The following is a 21,327-nucleotide window of genomic DNA, read 5'->3' as shown; positions in this document are numbered from 1 at the left end:
TCATAGATTGTACGAAACTTTCTAATATGAGGAGTATCACCCTACACCATTAAGCATTAATTTATTACATTAAAGAAATAAAGTTACTTTTTAACCATTTCAGTTTGGTGACTTATCTGACAAGTTTTACAATATCGACTGAAAATCAACTCAAATATTTGGTTTGGTGGTTGTTGAATAATTATATAAAAACCTTGAACCTAGCTATATGAAGCTTGCCAGGATTTATCCTCTCAGAAAAGGCAACTATGCCTGACAATTATTTCCAGTTCTGCTAAGGACCAACAATGATATTGGCAGTTCTCAAAGGAAAAAAAAATAGCACTTGCTCTTCAACATGGCACGTGTTATCCTATCATAAAAGGCTATAATTCCTGCAAATTTAGTCTGTTTCATTGAATGGAAAACAGGAAAAAAAATATCCCATTTGGTGGTTTCCAGTTATAATCAGTGAGGAAGCATTAATGGGGAAGGCTTGGGGTTTTGAATCAAGTTGAAGACTTGAGCCTAACCCTCACCTCACAGGAAAGTAGCGGAAAGCAGGACCAGCCTCTTTTGGGTTGGGGAGGTGTGGGAATAGCGTCAGAAATAAGACAGGTTAAGTCCGCACTAGAGAACATGCTTGTTCCTACTACTCAGCGAGGGAAGGAAGCCACAGTGAGGGAGTTAGGAGGGATGGGTAGCAGACACGTGGGGAGACCACTGCATTTCCTATATCTCCATGGCTTCCTCCTTTCCAGCTCAGTAAAAGAGCAGAGGCCAGCAGGGTGGGTGAGGCAAGGTCACATCTCTCAGAGCCTCTATTATAAGCCAGGTTAAAAGGAAAGTTGTTTTTTTAGCAAGAGCAAAGACATCTTTGTGACCTTGCGAACTATCTGCTACAAGCTGAAAACAAGTGCAAACAGGGAGCAGGGAGCCCCAAGGGGTATATTGAAAAGGTCTGGTCACTGCAGCAAAGCGCAAGAGGAAAGGGATGATTTCTACATCATCCAACCTCAGGGCAAAAGACACAAGTCTCTGAATCTGCTCAGCAACTTTTGGCATAAAATTAAGTGAAGCAAAGAAAGGAGGGCCAGACTTCTCCCATCCCGCTCTAGCAGTACCTTGGCCAAACCTGCTTGACTGGGGTCCAAAGAGACTGGGTGCATGAATGGTGTATGGAGCTAGCTTTGCCTAAGAAAATAAATAAAGTGTCACTGTTACTCTGGTTTCACACAGCTACTGCATATCTTTATTTAAAGAACCTTCAGTTTATCTAGACAATCTCTGCACCCATTGACAGTGTGAATGTTTGTCTCCTCTTGTGACTCTCTGCCTGTACATAAAGATTGAGGTCCTTCTTCTTCCAGCTACACCCAGATGAAGGGCTAGAAGAAATCCAGTGACCCCTTGAACCTGGAATGCAAGAGGAAGAGGCCAGGACTCTTGTTTCCTTACAGGGCAGGGAATGAAGCCTGTCTGACCACAGTGGGGCAGATTCCATAGGATTCCAATAACATCTCCTTCTGCTTAAAGGCTGTTAGGGTGAAAAAGGATAATGGGAAAGGATTGAAGAGTTAGGAAGCAACAATGGTGAAACATCTCTCAGCAAATTTCACCAGGAGGAAAGTATGGCTCCAACTGCAAAGGCTGGAGGCCCTCTGTCCTTGTCTAAACACTAGAAACATGGATATTCTCCTGGTGGAGCTTCCATCAGTGATCCCAGCGGTGAGCTGAGAGGCTCAGTCCAGGCTGTGACAGTGCCTTAACACAAAGTGTGGGTACAGCAAGTGACTAGGAGGGCTATACACATTTCATGGTCCACCAGCTTAAGACTCCTGAACTAGATCCTTCTGTTCCAGATGGGCTTGCGGAGAAAGCATTGCTACAATGGCTGTACAGCTCCAATACAGAAATTATATACTCTCATATAATACATTGTACAGTTTATCTATTTATAAAACTTAGCTTTCTGGGCATAGGATGTAATACTTTTTACTTTTTAATTTTATGCAGACTACAAGTAGCCATCTAAATGATGAGGCAATGGGTCACTCAATCCATTTTTATCACAAAGTAAGACCATGTCATCTGTTTGCCTCTTATGCTTATAATGCAGAACCTCACACATCAATTTTACTAGCTTCTAATATTTTAGATAAGAGAGTTTGAGGCTACTTGCCTGCTGCTGCCCACTGATTTGAGCATAGATAAGACAACATTCTCCTGCAAATATGACCTGTGGAATGGGTTGCACAAGCACAGCCTCAAGCCCAGAAGGCAAATCCCAATGAAGACAGATGTCCTTCACTTTTGGTTGTAAGGCTCGCTTCATAGAGCACAAGGCCTGTAGAAGAAAGATCTTGCAGAAAAAACTCTCATGGTTTGTTAAGGGGAAGTATGGCATGTATCACACCACATTTTGTTCTTAGTAGGTTCAGAAAACCAGGTGACATGAAGGTACCTTTCCTGTTCAGACTATGGAGGCATCTTGTCCAGTCTGTTCTACATGAGCACAGGCTGAATTCACACATGGTTTGCAGATCAAGCTGTAGTGACCTGGCTCACATAACATTCTGGGCCACAAAGGATGGTTTACAAAATCCAATGGCTGTGTTTATACATCGTAAGAAGCCAAAAAGCAAGGTATGGCAACTTGAGGCCCAAGGTCAATATGCATCCCTTGAAAGCTTTTTTTTTCTTTTTCAGACTCTGGACTCTGCCCACCAGAGCTGAAAAATGGGTGGCAGAATTATTTATCATTTTATAGTAGGAAACACAATAAACTTTAGTTTACTCAGAAGTTCTAAGGTATATTTAGCACCATTTATATAATAAAATAAAGAAAAAATCACCCCAAATGTAGAAGAAAAAACCGATGATCCCGGGCCCATTCATATCTGTAATATGATCCACCCCATTACACCATGGTTCTTCCAACAATCCTCAGCTATCAAAATATTGTCTTCCTTTGTGATAGACTAAAGAAACAAATTTTTGGCTTACTGCAATATGTGAGCTTTTCAGAGCTTCAGACCAGTTATCTTTCCCAGCTTGAACTGAAGATATCTGGGACCTGGCACCCTCAAACTTAAAGTCTATTTTTTCACAAATCTTCAGCTCTTCCCCACATGTGGGTGGGATCTAAAAGCTTTTGGAGAGGGAGGCAAAATGTTTGTAACTCACTTTGGTCTGCATTTCCTCCTTGCATTTGATGAATTCAGCATAGCCATAGCCTGCTTCAGCAATACTTTTTATTAGGTGGGTAGAGACCCCTTCACCAATTCCAAATGAAAAACATCTAAAATGGAAATGATAGAAAACAAAGCTTATTTTAACTCACAAAATAGCAGTGCAAAATGTATCCGCTACTGATGTTCATGAACTAGTCATTATGGCTATTACATATCAAAATCTCAAAGGATCTGAAAAGCCAGTCAGTTCTAAATTTAGTCTGGACCTATCCTTAAAGTTCCTGCTACCACAAGTCTCCATTCAGGACCAATAAGCATATGACTCTACCAGGAATCTTGGGGAAGAAAAGCAATTGGAAACATTTGTCTCCTTTGCCACATACAGAGCATCCAAAATATTGTCAGTATCTGAAATATCAGATGAACTGCTACTTTTCATTCATGATAAAGCCAGATTAGCTCAGCTTCAAAAGGAGATGAGACCAATTTCTAGGGGACAGGTCTATCAATGGCTACTGGCCTTGATAACTGATGGCTGCCTCCAGGCACTTGGACAGTTTGCTTTTATATATGCACGGTAGCAACAATGGGAGAAAAGGACTTCAGCTCCTACTTGTGGGATTCCCAGGTGCATCTGGTGAACCACCATCTCCAAGAGAATGCTGGCTACTCTCAGATTCTCAACTAATCTGTTTTTTCCAGTATTTCCAGTTTCCATGCAAACTCCCAGTTATTGGGCCACTGACTTCAATGGGCTTAAAACAATGGAGAAAAAAAATTATATGGACAAAGATCACCATAAGAAGAAAGCAGGGAGGCTCAATGCCCATACAGGTAGTCCTTGCTTACTGACTGCCTCATTCAGCAACTATTTGAAGTTATGATGGTGCTGAAAAAATAATGTTATGACCAATGCCCACATTTATAACCTTCACAGCATCCCTCAGTTATACAATCGTCATTACAGTCAGAAATCCCTTCCTCCCCAATCTCTCCACTCTGCAAGGGGAGAGGGGGGGATGAAGAAAATAAACAAGCAATTTCTATAGGCAATCTCTCCTGTGCCTGACACATTCCCCCCACCTGGCTACAGAGATTGAGAGGAAGGGATTATAAGAGAGTAAGCAGGCATGCAATGGGGAATACACTGGGCTCTCTGCATAGTGTGCTTGTTGCTGCCAGTGCCAGTGCATTGCTTTCAATGTATATTCCCCATTGTATGCTTGCTTACTTTCTTATAATCCTTTCCTTTCCAATGAATGTAAATACAAACATTAATTCCATTCTTGTTAATCATCCCAGTGCTGGGCTGAGCAATCCAGAGGGTGAGGCAGTGGTTAGGAGGGAAGCAAAAGCTGAAGGTGTGAAACTGATTAGTCTTGCCAGTTTCAAGCTGGCTATCCCAGAGCTGAGGGGGTGAGCATTCCAAAGGGTGGGGTGGGGGAAGGAAAGAACAGTCATGGCCACATGATTTCCCACATAGCGACTGCTTTGCTTAGCAACAGAGTTGCCAGTCCCAACTGTGGTTGCCAAACAAGGACTACATGTACTTCTCCTGAGCTTCTAATAGACTTAGATGCCCCTTCTACAGCCATCAACTCATATTTCTGTTTTATATTATGAACTTACCTGTGGGTATTGCTGTGACTTTGAACTTCTTTAATGACTTGCATTGAGTTACATACCTCTCCATCAGTGAACACAAACAGCTAAGGAAAAAGGGGGAAATCTAATAAATGAAGCAAAATTTTGGCAAGATGGTTCCATTCTTCTTCCTTACAATCTCCAGATAAGCCCTAAGCAAGTAACAAGTAGGAAATACAGGTGACACCTATAATTAATTTAACCCACAGGAATATGAAAGCATTTGAAATAATAAACCAGATTGTATCAAGTATATTATTAAAATGAAGAGGTAGGGAAGAAAATGTGTTTTAAGTGGATACTCTGAAAGCAGATGGTGTTAGCTAGATAGACAAATATTTCGTTTAATTAGATACAAATTTATTTGGATTGCTTGGCCCTACAAATTCTGAAATTTCTATGTTATGTCGATGATATGCTCCAGCAGCCTTTTCTAACCTGATTCCTTCCAGATATACTAGGTGCAACTCATAATTCCTAGGTACTATGGAAGTTGTAGTTAAATACATCAGTAGGGCACCAGATTGGAGAAAACTATGCTATGAGGGTGATCAGCATCATAAGTCCTCCTTCAAGTTGCTTAATTTCTGGTGACTATAGGGACTTGTCCACGTTGTATTCCTGGAACTGTACTATGGGGGTGACAATCATACCAAATTATTTTAACCAGATAATTTCAGATGTGAACATTTTCTTTAGCAGTTAGAACAATGGCTTTGGCAATAAAACATTCAATACTGTCCATTGGCCAATGGAAGTCCCCTGGTTCAAATTCTTTCTGTATAAGCACTATAGGGAAGAAACTGTTCAGTTGCCTGCACTGACCCTAAGAACAAAAGTATTCCACTAAACCACAGTCAAAGAGTAGCTTGGCACAACCTAGGAATAAATCCAGGGTTTTTGCACTTCTGAATAAACTATGTTGGGGTATGTGCTGGAGCATGTTTGAAACTGAAATTATAATGTGTAAACGAAGGTTTGTGTGTATAAAGATATACTGTATATATTTCCTACAAAATTTACAAGAATTTAATCTTAACACTTAGTACCTGACAAATGTATCCTTCCTGGCATGGTTGACTGTAAATTGCCTTCAGTGGTTGGAGAATCTGTGTGCCTCCCATGCTGCCCTGCAATTCCTTCACCTTCTTGACAGACTCTAACATGGTCTCCTGAGTATATCTGACACTCTGCCTATGAAGAAAACCGGAGCAGAAATGATACAAGGGCTTAGTTCTAAGATCAAATTTATCAAAATGCTACCTTGCAGCAGTAAGCCTTGGACCATTAAAAAGTCTTTGCCTGGAGCCAAAAAGACAATAGTGTAGATGCCAGGCATACTTTTCTGGGGAGTACACCACTGCAGAAGTGAAGAGTTGGAGATGGGAGCAGCCAGCATATCACATTTCTGATGCTTACGAGTAGAAGGAATGGTAGTCAGAACCAAATACATAGATGTTGAAGTAACTTCCAAGAGGGAGACTCTTCAGAATGTAGATCAGGGTTTCCTAAAACAGATGCTACAGTTAACTTGCTGTGGAAATTAGCTACCCCCAATTAATTTTTCTTATTTTGTCCCATTCATCCAGTCAGATGGTACCTTGGCTTGCTGAATGCAGGATGAAGAATCCAGGCCCAAAGTATCGTTCATGCTATTAGAACAATCTATCAAGAACACAAATTCACCAGCTGCGTTCAAAGCAGATTTTAGAGAAGAGAGGGTGGGATACATAGTAAGCAGAAGCACTGGGTCCCCCATCAATGAGCCTATATTTAGGAAAAAGAAAGAAAAGTCATCTCATCAGGGATGCAGTAGATTTCCACCTAAGGATGTTCATTACCCTGGACATCTGTACTTGGCCCAGGCTCATAAGTTACAACCTCCTCTTTCACCAGCCATAGTTTTTGCTCACCTGCATCAGCCCCAGGTTTCCCGGGTTCAAGCAGGGCACTGGGCTTATGAACTTCCTCCTCATAATATATCAGTAGTTCCACATCTTGCTCAAAATGATGCTCTCCAGCCAGTGAAATCTTTGGCAGGGGCAGAATAAGCACAAGCAAGGGTTCAAAGGTAGGCTAGGCATGAAATTCAGAGTGATTAAGTGCTTCTCCACCCTCATGTTTGTCTTCGTAATAATCCAGTCTCACTATTCGATAATCAACTGCACTTTGCCAAGCTTAAGCTCTTGACAAGTTCTTCCTTGCTTTATCATGAGAACTGGAAGTTGTAGTCACAACACATTTGGACAATGCCAGTTTAGAAAGGTAAATACTATATTTACTGTTCCTTTTTCTTGGTTGTGTTTGTGCTTCCAAAAACAAATAAATGATAAAGTGGAATTTAGTTTTTGATGGCTGTGATTTGTAAGTTGGTAGGACATTTCATCATCACAGGACTATTTTGGTTGGCTTTTACAGATGTTTTGAAATATGGACAAGTTTTATCCATTGCTGTACTGCCCCTCCAGTTTTTGGTGCTACTGCCTTAACTAGCTTATAAAGGGCAGGATCCAACTTACTTTTCCAAGTCTTAGTAATCCAATACTCTGAAATTAGAAGCAACTATTGTTCTTAGACTCATAGAATACAAGAGGAGACACTGAGAACCAAGCCACGGTGTAACAGAACGTCTTTATGGAATGTTGAGAACAACCTTGAACCATATGTAAATACTATCACAGTGAATTCATTCAGGTCAATGTTTATTGCATGCTTTCTCAATATTAATCCTATGCAGGGTGACTTAGATTTGTACCACAGAGATCTACGCCACTGCGGTGACATGATTCTCTTCACTAAAGCAAAGTAGCAATGTGTTCCCTTGAAATTTCTCCATCTCACACCTGTCAGTCACTAAAGTCAGGAGCCTTTTCTTCACAGGCTATGCTGAACAGAAGACTCTTCCAGCTTCAGCAAGAACATGCCAAAGAAGGTGAACAGGACATCCTTGCTCAGCACTCACCAAAGTTTTTGGTCAGTAGAGCCACAGAAGGCTGAGTAGCTCGTCTTCCTATCAAAGCTTGGAGTGAGCAGTATTGAAGGAGGAGAGGGAGCTTGTAACAAATAGTGCCAGAAGAGGCAAGTTACATGTTCTCTTACAGTGCTTGCCAAAACTTTTGGCAAGTGGTGTAGAACAGCTCAAATAGCACCATATCACACAGTACTCTGGTTAATACTGCCTGAAAAGCTATGCTAAGGAGCATGCTACATAAAGCACAACTAAACAAAACAATACTGTATAGTCACTTCACTTTGCTCTTAGAAAGTTAGTGTGACTTACCATGAAGTATATTTCTGGTCATCAAAAGATGGACTAGACAGGCAAAGATTAACTCTACCTCTTCTAGCTAGAAGACACATTACAGTAAAGCTTCTTCCTGTCCTTTGGTAGAAAGCTTTTCACTTCAGTGACATGTATTGACTTCAGCTGAATTTAACTGGTTTAATTCCTCCATTTTTGTAAATTCCACTTTAACATGAAAAACGTGCAACAAAGACAGTGGAACAGAAGAACAAGGTACTAATAACAGAGCACATAAAACAATGAGCATCTCAACTCTTGGGACACTTTGGGTATTTTCTTAATCTTCTTTGCTGACTAAGTAGGATATGCTTGGATCCCTCTTCTGGCAACTAGAAAGATGCTTTGTGGTAAGTTCAACTACCATTCTCAATATCCAGAGATGGAGCCAACCTAAAAGTGGTATTCATAGGGTGGGCCTGAGTTTATAGCAGTCTTTCTGACCCAATATGGACCAAAGCCTGTGTCTGCAGAGGTGAACATATCTAGTTTACAACGTTTCATAAAAGTAGACAGATCCACCCTGAAGCCTCCCCAACAATGTTCATTAACAATGTTCCTATTGTTAAGAAAGATGTGTCCTTTACAGAGTACACTTTGAGGCAGGAATGGGAGGGCAGGGGTTTTTTGCTGGTCAGCTGTTTACCCTTCTAATATTTGTTTGAGGTAGAGCCACAGAGCCCTGCATACTTCTGGTCTGAGTTGGGTGCATTCTTTGTGGTTTAGGCAGAAGTTGAAAACCACAATTTCTTGTGCTTGGTGGAATATGGCATTAGATGTTAGGCATAAAGCAGAACCACCAGGTCCTGGTGGAACACACTCATATCCCCCTTTAGAGCTCCCCTATCTTCCAATGCTCCAAGTCAGAGTTATGAGAAGCTAGTTTCCAAATAAAAATGTTAGACATAATCTGTTCAGTGGATTTGAGGGGACAGTCATGTAGACCTGAGTACCAATGAAAAGTCCCCATGTAAGGAAAACAGTGAATAATGGTGGTGATAGAAGTGTGCCTATAAAGAATTGGCACACATTAGGATGCCCTAAAAGTTGGGCTTCATTCTCATCCTGAAGACAGCCTAACATCGCTGTCTGTCTATGCAGAATGTTCACTGCTACCACCCTTTCCCATCCCACCTCTATGGAACCCCACGGCCACTGCCCTAAGTCTTTGTCTTTATGTCATTCAAGGTGTACCAAGTTAACTGACAGATCTGGGTGGTTGCTGCTTACCCTGGGGCCAAGATGGTCTTTACTGCCAAACCTAGAAGATTTAGGTCCAGGCACTGTTCCACTCAATTTCCAGACGAGTAGCTATAATCTCTATGGGTTGGGTGCAGTACTGAGGCAGGATGACCAGACATTTTAGGTGCCACAGGAATTAATATTTGTCTCCACCAGGGCAGAGAACTAAAGTCTCCTCTATGCAGAACAAGATAAACAAAATCACTTGTACACTGAGCGGCTTACCTTGCACACAACCTTGGATAGCATTGTAAAGGCTGAAAGTGTATGGGGAAGTTTCTTAGGATGCCCACAAAGGTGTCAATCCTCTTGCTCTGTTCTCTTGGAATCTGAGAAGTATTTCACCAAATTTTTGTCTTTTCTTGTGAACAGATTGCTATAGGAGAATTCTCAACTTGCTGAGATCTTGTGAAAAGTCTCTGGATGTATAATATGTTGCAGATGCTGGGAAAGCCTTTAGCCCAGGAGAGGTCAAAAAAGTCACACACCAAGCATTTCTATAAAAATAATTTATTTACAGAAAGCAAAAACAAAAGCAAAACATTTAAAGTACTTAGCTCCGTTTGGAGCAAGCCTTGCTGAGCTACATTTCCAGCAGAGAGAAAAAAGGAAGTGAAGAACAAGTCCGGGCAGGTCCTCCCCCCAGGCTATTTTGCATGAAGCACGTGAGAGGAGACAATCACTTGCAACCTTTCACCCGGCCAAATGATTAGGTATAATAGTAGCTTAATCTATTAGTAGGAAAACCTCAACACTCCCCTTTTTACACTATAGATTAAGTTGCAAACCAATCTTCTCTGACAACTCTTTGTGTCTTTCCATTCACATTACCATTATCTCCCCTTTGGTTTAACAGAAAGCTACCATCCTTCCTGTGTTTTTCCGTTGATGTGAATAGCAGCAAATCATCAACATAAATGCACAGATACATACAGCCTTGTTTGTCCTTCTTCATATATACACAGGGATCTGCTTTTCCTTTTTCAAAACCAAAACTCTGCAGTTTTTCATCTACTTTTTTGGTTCCAGGATCTAGCAGCTTGTTTTAACCCATAGATTGACTTCTGCAGTTCACAGACTAGATTCTCCCCTTTTTCATAGCCAGGGGGTTGCTGCATGTATAATCTGTGATCTAAATCACCATAGAGAAATGCAGTCTGAATGTCATAGTGGTTAACTGACATTCCCTTGAGTGCAGCAACTTTTAACAGTAATCTAATTGATTCACCTTTAGTAACTGGTGCAAAAGTCTTGTCAAAGTCTAAATCTTTCCTTTGAGTGAACCCTTTTGCAACCAACCTTGCTTTATATTTTTGGATTTTGCCATCAGCATCCCTTTTCAGTTTGAAAACCCACCTACAACCCAGACAGCGTTCATTGGGAGGTAGATTTACCAGTTTCCATATTTTATTTTCTTTCAAGGATGCTAATTCCTGTTGCATGGCAGAATGCCAATTTTGTGCAATCTCAGGTGGTAAAGCATTCACTTGTTCTAAAGACTCAGGTTCTGTAAATATGTGAAAAGCCTTTACTGTTTCAGCCTGAAAACGTGATGGAGGAACGCCTTTATTACTCCTCTGAGATCTGCGAGGTAATACAGGGCTTAAATTTTGACTCCTATCACTTTCCTGAGAAGCATCCATCTCATCAGACAGATCTTCAATTTGCTTTTCTGATTTAATGTCCTCATCAGGCAAAAGATCACCATCAGCAAGTCCTTGCTGTTCTCTTGTGGTGGTCAGTTCAACTGGAGAGCTAGAATTTAATCTCCCCCAGTTTTGTTCAGCAAAAGAAGCGCTTTTGCTAATTATTAATTTCTCTCCCATTATGAACCTGTAGCTCCTCTGGCTTTGTTCATAGCCAACAAAGATGGCTTTCTTTGTTGTGGGGCCTCCTTTCCTTCTCTGCTGTTTTGGAATGTGAACCCATGCAGTGCTACCAAACACTCTAAGATGGCTTACCTTTGGTTTCACACCATAAAACAAATGGAATGGAGTGTCCTGAATCATAGAGTTATACAACCTGTTCTGAACATAACAAGCAGTCGATAAAGCTTCTCCCCAGAACTTAAAACATAAGCGTGAATCTTTTAACATGCATTCCATCGCATTTTGCAAGGTTCTGCCCTTTCTTTCAGCAACACCATTTTGCTGAGGGGTGTACGGGTTAGAAAGAATTTGTTCTATCCCTTTTTCCACTAGGAACCTTCTGAATTTGTGAGAAAGGTATTCTCCTCCTCTATCACATTGGAGTGCAGATACAGGCCTAGGGAATTTTCCATTTGCCCATGTCACAAAACTTTTAAATTTCTCAAATGCCTCATCTTTATGTTTTAAGATGTAGATAAATGTGTATCTTGAGAAATCATCAATGATGGTCATTGCATACCTTGCTTGTCCAAGACTTGGAGCAAAAGGACCAATAATGTCAGAGTGTACAATTTCCAAAGGTCTAGTTGTAACTCTGTCACTGTGCTTACTCACAGGAGCTTTTAGTGTTTTGCATTCTTTGCAAACTACACAATCTAAGTATTTATCACAGGGTTTTATCTTTAGGTCAGCACACAGCTGTGGCATTTGTGCTATATACTTGTAATTAGCATGACCAAGTCTCCTGTGCATCAGGTGTACACATTGGTCATGATATGGTGTGTTGCCAACTGCAGCCTTGCAGCTTGGCTTCCTTGCATTTTGCACAATGTACAAGGAGTCTTTTAACATACCAGTAGCACACAATTTCCCATTTTTACGTATCTCACAACCATTTTTCTTAAATGTTATGATATACCCTGTTGCAGCCAATTGTGCCACAGATAAAAGGTTTGATTGTAAATTTGGCACATACAACACACCTTTTACAGTTTCTCCTAAGCAGGATAAATACAAGTCACCTTGTCCCATAATTTTGGTGACAGACCCATCAGCCAAAGATACACTTTGTCTTTCAGTTTTAGACAGTGACACAAAAGAGCTTTTACAATTACATAAATGACAACTGGCCCCAGAATCTAACACCCATACATCAGAATTACCCTTCTCAGCAACCTGTGCAATTTGGGTTGTCTGAAGAGCCTTCTTCTGTGTTGCCCTTGTGTTCTTCTGCTCTGTCTTTCTACTCTTGGGTCTCATGGCACAGTCTCTTTGCAAATGTCCAGCTGAACCACAAGTGAAGCATTGCTGGCTTGCTAGCGCTGTGGCCTCAGGTTCCTTTCCCTTCTTTTCCCTCATTTTCTGGTCTTGCAGCTTTCCAGAAGAGATGGGGGGGGATCTTTCCTCTCTCTTCTCCCATTCAGCGAGTAAGCGCTGTGTAACATACGATGGGGTGAGGTCTGCTTCAGGCATAGCCTCCAGGGTACAAATCAGCGTGTCCCACGTTGCATTTAGTGAGGAGAGGAGGATATAGGATTTTGTGAGAGGTGTAAATTCCATTCCTCTCTCCTGCAACTCAACATACAGCTGCTGAATAAAATGCAGGTGCTCAGGAAGGCTATCTCCTTCTGCAAGGTAGGCTCTGTACAGCTTTTTCGTCAGGGTAACTTTACTCCCTGCTGTTGCCTTTACATATAAGTCTCTCAAAGCGTCCCAAAGTTGCTTTGCAGACTGCATGCCTCGCACGTGGACTAGCTGATTGTCCTCAACTCCCAAGATAATGGTGGCTCTAGCCCGCTCATCCTGTCTCAGCCATTCAGCACTGGGATTTTGGGGGGTTTGCTCACCAATTGGCAGCCAAAGATCCTCTCTGCAAAGATACATCTCCATCTTCAGGGCCCAATTCAAATAGTTGGTCTCTGATAGGCGCTCCAGAGGCATCGCTGAGGGCTGGGAGGCAGCCATGGCTTCTTCCTTCTTTTGCAAGTCACCTCAGCTAGCTTCTAAGTCCTGCAGACCTGCAGTTGCTGGAAAATCTCCAGGTGGCTCCAAAGATTAAATTGTGCATGAGGTGTGGAGCTGACCTCTCTTTTCTCTCTGGGTTTTACTGGGCTGTTTTACTGGGCCCATAACCTGTTGCAGATGCTGGGAAAGCCTTTAGCCCAGGAGAGGTCAAAAAAGTCACACACCAAGCATTTCTATAAAAATAATTTATTTACAGAAAGCAAAAACAAAAGCAAAACATTTAAAGTACTTAGCTCCGTTTGGAGCAAGCCTTGCTGAGCTACATTTCCAGCAGAGAGAAAAAAGGAAGTGAAGAACAAGTCCGGGCAGGTCCTCCCCCCAGGCTATTTTGCATGAAGCACGTGAGAGGAGACAATCACTTGCAACCTTTCACCCGGCCAAATGATTAGGTATAATAGTAGCTTAATCTATTAGTAGGAAAACCTCAACATAATAGGGCCTATTTTCCCTGCACCAGATGCTCTTGACTGAATCAATCTGTCATGTACTCCATTTTGATATGGACTAGAGATGTTTCTTTGTTCGTGTGTGCCCTTCCTTTGAAGGCTGTTTGATCTGGATCTTCCCTACTGATTAAATCGGCTTTCACTGTAGGGTTGTCTGTTCCCACCAGTCATGACATCCACTTACTTAGTCTGTGGTTGCTTAATCAGCAGTACTGACTCAAACTGGGACCATATTTCCTGCTCACTAAAATAATCTGGGGAGGCACACCCTCAGTCCAATCTGTTTTGTCCAGCTCCAGGATGGGATTTTCTCCAAAATTGTTTCACATCTGTGGAATTCACTTCCCAATATAGGGACTGATGTCCACATTTGCCTTTAAGGCTTTAAAGAACTGGCCTACAGTATTTAATTGTTTACCCTAAAATGTTATTCTGACATCATCTTCCATCATTGATATGTTTTAAATGCTTTATTTATTTTCTATAAAACTTACACGGCCATTCATCAGACTCTAAGGGACCTATGCAAGTTTCATAAATAAATTAAACATTTTAAAACATATGACCCAATGTAGGGTTTGGGGCACTTTGTAGACCATCCAGCAACTGGTTGGTGGTCTAAAAATCAAATTAATCAGTTAACAAATAATACTTCTTACCAAAGCAATGGTGTGATCCTCTGTTGCATACTGCAGGGGTGTGAGAGTACAATTTGACTCCACGTGGGAGATTCTGTAAGGAGAATCCAGTGTGATGTTGAGGCTCAGTGTATAAGGAAGCTGCCCCTTGGGCACTCGTGGTACACTCGGAGAAACACTGCCCTCTTCTGAACCTGCAGAAAGCAGTATTAGAATGCACGGAAAAACCTCAGGCTAACATAATCTTCTCAGTTTTTGCACAGAGTAAGCCGTCCCTAGTTCAGTGCCCTCACGATGTGCTTGACTACAGCTCCTAACACTACCAAACAGATGAGTTGTGCTAACAGGACATGATCTGACACATCCGACACATCGAAAGGCCGTGAAGTTGGGAAAGCCTGAATTAAGATCTTACAACTCTGTATTCCATATTGGAGCCAATTTTTATTGCAAAGAATTGGGAGGAGGCAAGTAGGTAGCACAGATTAAAGTTCAGAAGATAAAAGAATGCCAAGCAAACTTTGGTTACTCCCACCATGGGACATGGCTAATAAACAGATTAATACAGACTGATGGAAATCCTAATTATTTTTCTGTCCTGAATTTCTTAAGCTTGTAAGGAAGCCACAATAACAGTATACATATTGAAAAGGCAAGAGTGGAAATCCATTTACCAAATTCCCTCCTTGGGTAAGTTTACAAGCCACTAGAGGAAGACCCTTTTCTATCCCCAAACCATTTATCATTCACTTTTATCTATGCCTCTGATGATGCTCTTACCTGCCTTTCAAAAATTATATATATTTTACCTTGTTTTATTGGTTTTAAGACACCATGAAAATATTTTATATGGAAGGACAAGATATGTATAAATAAATAGCACCAATAGGTTGCCATCCTAGGTTGCCATCATCTTGCATCATTATGCAAAAACCCATACTTCAACAAAAATTACTGGAGCCATCTAGCCCTGCTATTTCATATACTTGCTATTGATGGCTTTTGCCTTCTCTGGATAAGCAAAAATAAGGAGCAGTAGTCTCTGTTGTCATTGCTTCTCCTGTCACTCTGCATTATGATACCAAATGGGGCCAGAAAAAGAGGCCAGCAAATGGGTAAAGCAACAGAAGAATGAAGAAACATCCAAAGAACTAGCACTAATATCTCAGAAGTATGAGCAGTCACTGGATCTATCAATTCCTTAGGAAGTAAAAAAGGGTAAGGGTTGAGGATAGGAACACAGCCAATCATCTTGGTAATTAACAAGACATTAGCAAGTAGCAATAACTATTCTTTACCTTGAGGCACAAACCAGGGCCTTAATACAACTGGCAGGACAAATCGGATGGCTCCATCAGGCTCTGGAGAAAATGCCTGGACATAGCACAGCTTTAAAGTAGCCTCTCCATTGGGAGGAAGATTTCCCAGCATGCATCTGAAAATATCCTTGCTCTTTGACTCATTTTCAAGCAGGGCAACATTGCTTCCCATTATTAACCCACTTTCATACAATGTTCTTGCCTGGTGTGATGAGAAAAAAGCATTTGTGGAGATAGTGAGATGAGAGAGATCACAGTCAGTCAAATAAAGTAGTCCTCTTCATACTGTACATCAGTCTCATAGTATTCATTCCAAACCCAAGCATGGACAAGTGCACAGTTCTGCAATGCCACTGTTGTTCTTAATTAGCATATTTATTTCTTTACCTGATGAGGCTCTCCATACAGGAAAATCTGTCTCTATTCATTCTTTTCTTGCCTGTGGAAAGAACTCGCTGTTGCTAATGTCTGAAGAAGCCTCAGTTCCTGGCCATATCCTCAACCTAGTGGTCTCAGGTTCTTAGTTGTTAGGAAAAAGTGCATTGATTTTTAAAAATTATTTTATTTTACTGTGCACTTCAAATGGCTCTTCCTAAAATGCAAAGCTACTTTAGATCTTTATCTACACATGCAGTAGGGAAAGGCAGTAGAATACTGAAGTGACAAAGAGGGATTGTCTCCCCAAGTCCTGCTGTGCTGCTTTATCGTGATGGTGGGGGTGTTCCTGGGATGGATGAGCAAAGAAAGTCCAGAGTGTATGCAAAAGTATGTAACAACAGCAGGGTTATCCAAGACATGAAGTCATCCCGGCTGCCCAGCTAAAACAAGCAAGCACCTATATCGGGCAGCAGCAATATAGGAAACAGCAGTGTGGGTGGTATACCAAATTGAAGTGGACTAGAATGTGATACTTTCAATCAGAAAATCATCCTGTTTACTACTCAGGACATGAAAAACAAAGAAGGAATGCTGCTTTCATAGTCAGGATATAGAACCAGAGGAACTGTAGAATGAAATGAAAAACATTGTTAAGGATGAATGTGAAAAGAGACTGCCAGAAACCAAGAAACAGAAGAAAGCAAACTGGATGTCAGAATAAACGGTGGAAATTGCTGAGAAGAGAAGCCAATGCCAAGAAAAAGAAAGATCTCAGGAAGGTATTTAACAAATAATTTTAGAGAGCTGTTAGAAAAGACAAGAAGCAGTATTACAATGACATCTATAAAGATATCAAAGGTGGAAACAGACATGGACAAACAGGAAAGTCTTCCCAAAGATCTCTGAAGTCAGAAGGAGGTTCCAAGCTTTAACTGGTATGCTAAAGGTCAGATAGGAACTGATTCAAAGAAGATGGAAGGAGTACACCAAAATACTTATACAGTAGAGATATTTGTTTATTTATTTATTTATTTTATCAAATTTCACCACCACCCATCTCTCCCCAGTATCAACATTCAAGATATTCCCTACTTACAACATCTAATACTAGAAGATGAAGTTAGATCAGCTTTCTGATCATTACCAAATCAGAAGGCTACAGGAATTAGTGGATTATCTACAGAAATATAGTGAGAAACAGAAAAGAATCTGTGTGGTTCTATTCAAATTATGACAGCAAATCTGGAGAATAACACAGTGGTCACAACCAGTTTTTGAGTTCACACAATACATTAAAGAAAATTGGCTGGGTTTGTTCCACATATTGTGCCACAAATACAAAATGAACAAAAAAAACCTAACCATGATTAACACTAGTTTATCTAAACACTGGGTTTCAGTTAGTTGCAGGAGCCTAGGTATGCAGAATATGCAAACATGTAACCTTCATTCACTAGTGAATGTGAGAAAAGGAAGCTAGAGCTTTGCTACATAGGGAGAGGTGTGGGAAAAGAACCACAATATTTGAAGTAGAAGTGGATGTAAATTCTGTACCAGTTCTGTCACTAAACAGTGACTGTCAACATTATGGGCAAACATTCCTGATTTACAATACTTAGTACCTAGCCTTGCATGTCTTAGTTTCTGACAGTCTTCAGCCTTATTAGTGTATATCTTAGAGAGATGTGACACTTAGCATGTTGCACATATTTATCTGCTGTATCCTTTTAAGGTTAGGCGGGCTATTTGTTAATACAGCCAATGAGCTTTAATACAGAATATGGGATGGAGAGCAGAGCACCCTCATCCAAGTCCAATCCTCCATATGTACACCAAAGAGATTCTCATTAGTCACATTCAAAGCAACCTGAGCAGGCTCAACAGATCTATGCAGCACTTAGTGACTTGCACAATTTATTCTGATCACAGAAAAAGAAACAACCCTAGGAGGCATAATGGGATAGTATTCAAGAGGGTATCAAACTGGGCATCAACCTCTCCACCACAACTCCCCCTTTAAGTTTCCCACATACCTCCTCCCTTTTCATGAGTTGGGCATCAATTTTTTGACCATCCATCAGGCCCTCAAAGGCATAGACAGCAGCTTCAGCATGCAGAGGGAAGACAAATTCAACTTCCAGGGGGACAGTCTCCTGGTTCTTGTAATGAAGCTGAGATGTAACATCACCCAGATAGCCTCGGATCAGCACATCCACTGCAATGTTTTGCAAGGGCACTGCTTCCAAAACAAACAGACAAACAAACAAATCAAAAGTTTTTTCAACAAGTAACTTTCAGCACTGCATATGGCCCTTGAGTTCCCCCCTCCACTTTCGTACTATCCAGACCCCTTCCAACAGTGGCATTCAATTTTGATTTTTAGCTTTTTACAACGCCTTTTAGATGTTCATTTTGTATAACTTTTATACCTTTTATGTCATACATACATAATATATATCTATTTCATATATCTTCAGCAAAGGATCGTTACCTTGTCGTGGTGCTGGAGCTTGAGCACCTCAATGATGCCATGAGCTAAACCATGAAGGGCCACCCAAGACGGGAAGGTCATGACAGAGAGGTCAGACTAAATGCGATCCCTGGGGAAGGTAATGGCAACCCACCTCAGTATTCTTGCCGTGAAAACTAAATGGATCAGTACAACCAGAGATATGTCGGTATACCATCGGAAGATGAGACCCCCAGGTCGGAAGATGGTCAAAATGCTACTGGGGAGGAACAGAGGATGAGCTCAACTAGCCCCAGACGTGATGACGCAGCTAGCTCAAAGCCGAAAGGACAGCTAGCGGCCGACGGTGCTGGTGGTGAACGGCGAATCCGATGTTCTAAGGATCAACACACCATTGGAACCTGGAATGTAAGATCTATGAGCCAGGGCAAATTGGATGTGGTTATTGGTGAGATGTCAAGATTAAAGATAGACATTCTGGGCGTCAGTGAACTGAAATGGACTGGAATGGGCCACTTCACATCAAATGACCACCAGATCTACTACTGCGGACAAGAGGACCACAGAAGAAATGGAGTAGCCTTCATAATTAATAGTAAAGTGGCTAAAGCAGTGCTTGGATACAACCCAAAAAATGATAGAATGATCTCAATTCGAATTCAGGGCAAGCCATCTAACATCACAGTGATCCAAATATACGCCCCAACCACAAATGCTGAAGAAGCTGAAGTAGAGCAGTTCTATGAGGATCTGCAGCACCTACTGGACAACACGCCTAAAAGAGATGTTATTTTCATCACAGGAGACTGGAATGCTAAGGTGGGCAGTCAAATGACACCTCGAATTACAGGTAAGTATGGCCTGGGAGAACAAAACGAAGCAGGACACAGGCTGATAGAATTTTGCCAAGACAATTCACTCTGCATAACAAACACTCTCTTCCAACAACCTAAGAGACGGCTTTATACATGGACTTCACCAGATGGACAACACCGAAATCAGATTGATTACATCCTTTGCAGCCAAAGGTGGCGGACATCTGTACAGTCAGTAAAAACAAGGCCTGGAGCTGACTGTAGTTCAGATCACGAACTTCTTCTTGCACAATTTAGGATCAGACTAAAGAGATTAGGGAAGACCCACAGATCAGCTAGATATGAGCTCACTAATATTCCTAAGGAATATGCAGTGGAGGTGAAGAATAGATTTAAGGGACTGGACTTAGTAGATAGGGTCCCGGAAGAACTCTGGACAGAAGTTGGCAGCATTGTTCAGGAGGCGGCAACAAAATACATCCCAAAGAAAGAGAAAACCAAGAAGGCAAAATGGCTGTCTGCTGAGACACTAGAAGTAGCCCAAGAAAGAAGGAAAGCAAAAGGCAACAGTGATAGGGGGAGATATGCCCAATTAAATGCAAAATTCCAGAGGTTAGCCAGAAGAGATAAGGAATTATTTTTAAACAAGCAATGCGTGGAAGTGGAAGAAGACAATAGAATAGGAAGGACAAGAGACCTCTTCCAGAAAATTAGAAACATTGGAGGTAAATTCCAGGCAAAAATGAGTATGATCAAAAACAAAGATGGCAAGGACCTAACAGAAGAAGAAGAGATCAAGAAAAGGTGGCAAGAATATACAGAAAACCTGTATAGGAAGGATAACAATATCGGGGATAGCTTTGACAGTGTGGTCGGTGAGCTAGAGCCAGACATCCTGAAGAGTGAGGTTGAGTGGGCCTTAAGAAGCATTGCTAATAACAAGGCAACAGGAGACGACGGCATCCCAGCTGAACTGTTCAAAATCTTGCAAGATGATGCTGTCAAGGTAATGCATGCTATATGCCAGCAAATTTGGAAAACACAAGAATGGCCATCAGACTGGAAAAAATCAACTTATATCCCCATACCAAAAAAGGGAAACACTAAAGAATGTTCAAACTATCGAACAGTGGCACTCATTTCACATGCCAGTAAGGTAATGCTCAAGATCCTGCAAGGGAGACTTCAGCAGTTCATGGAGCGAGAATTGCCAGACGTACAAGCTGGGTTTAGAAAAGGCAGAGGAACTAGAGACCAAATTGCCAATATCCGCTGGATAATGGAAAAAGCCAGGGAGTTTCAGAAAAACATCTATTTCTCATTTATTGACTATTCTAAAGCCTTTGACTGTGTGGACCATAACAAATTGTGGCAAGTTCTTAGTGGTATGATGATACCAAGTCATCTTGTATGCCTCCTGAAGAATCTGTATAACGACCAAGTAGCAACAGTAAGAACAGACCATGAAACAACGGAGTGGTTTAAGATTGGGAAAGGAGTACGGCAGGGCTGTATACTCTCACCCTACCTATTCAACTTGTATGCAGAACACATCATGCGACAAGCTGGCCTTGAGGAATCCAAGGCTGGAGTTAAAATCTCTGGAACAAACATTAACAATCTCAGATATGCAGATGATACCACTTTGATGGCTGAAAGTGAAGAGGAACTGAGGAGCCTTATGATGAAGGTGAAAGAAGAAAGTGCAAAAGCTGGTTTGCAGCTAAACCTCAAAAAAACCAAGATTATGGCAACCAGCTTGATTGATAACTGGCAAATAGAGGGAGAAAATGTAGAAGCAGTGAAAGACTTTGTATTCCTAGGTGCAAAGATTACTGCAGATGCTGACTGCAGTCAGGAAATCAGAAGACGCTTAATCCTTGGGAGAAGAGCAATGACAAATCTCGATAAAATAGTTAAGAGCAGAGACATCACACTGACAACAAAGGCCCGCATAGTTAAAGCAATGGTGTTCCCTGTAGTAACATATGGCTGCGAGAGCTGGACC

General features: G+C 41.3%; 1 protein-coding gene across 1 annotated transcript in view; it reads right to left on the bottom strand.

Annotated features, from left to right (window-relative positions):
* The window catches only part of LOC134496677 (von Willebrand factor A domain-containing protein 5A-like), a 43,721-nt gene that overhangs the window by 11,098 nt on the left and 11,296 nt on the right, over positions 1 to 21,327 (bottom strand). The window contains exons 3-12 of the mRNA XM_063302387.1: positions 18,068 to 18,270; positions 15,636 to 15,858; positions 14,359 to 14,531; positions 6,731 to 6,848; positions 6,418 to 6,584; positions 6,237 to 6,325; positions 5,867 to 6,011; positions 4,803 to 4,882; positions 3,166 to 3,280; positions 2,158 to 2,326 (exon numbers count right to left, since the gene is read on the bottom strand). Coding sequence (XP_063158457.1) covers positions 2,158 to 2,326; positions 3,166 to 3,280; positions 4,803 to 4,882; positions 5,867 to 6,011; positions 6,237 to 6,325; positions 6,418 to 6,584; positions 6,731 to 6,848; positions 14,359 to 14,531; positions 15,636 to 15,858; positions 18,068 to 18,270 — 1,482 coding nt within the window. The remainder of the gene's footprint in view (positions 1 to 2,157; positions 2,327 to 3,165; positions 3,281 to 4,802; positions 4,883 to 5,866; positions 6,012 to 6,236; positions 6,326 to 6,417; positions 6,585 to 6,730; positions 6,849 to 14,358; positions 14,532 to 15,635; positions 15,859 to 18,067; positions 18,271 to 21,327) is intronic.

Source organism: Candoia aspera, chromosome 4 (assembly GCF_035149785.1).
Source record: "Candoia aspera isolate rCanAsp1 chromosome 4, rCanAsp1.hap2, whole genome shotgun sequence".
Lineage (NCBI taxonomy): Eukaryota > Metazoa > Chordata > Lepidosauria > Squamata > Boidae > Candoia > Candoia aspera.
This window is presented reverse-complemented; position numbering and strand designations above follow the sequence as displayed.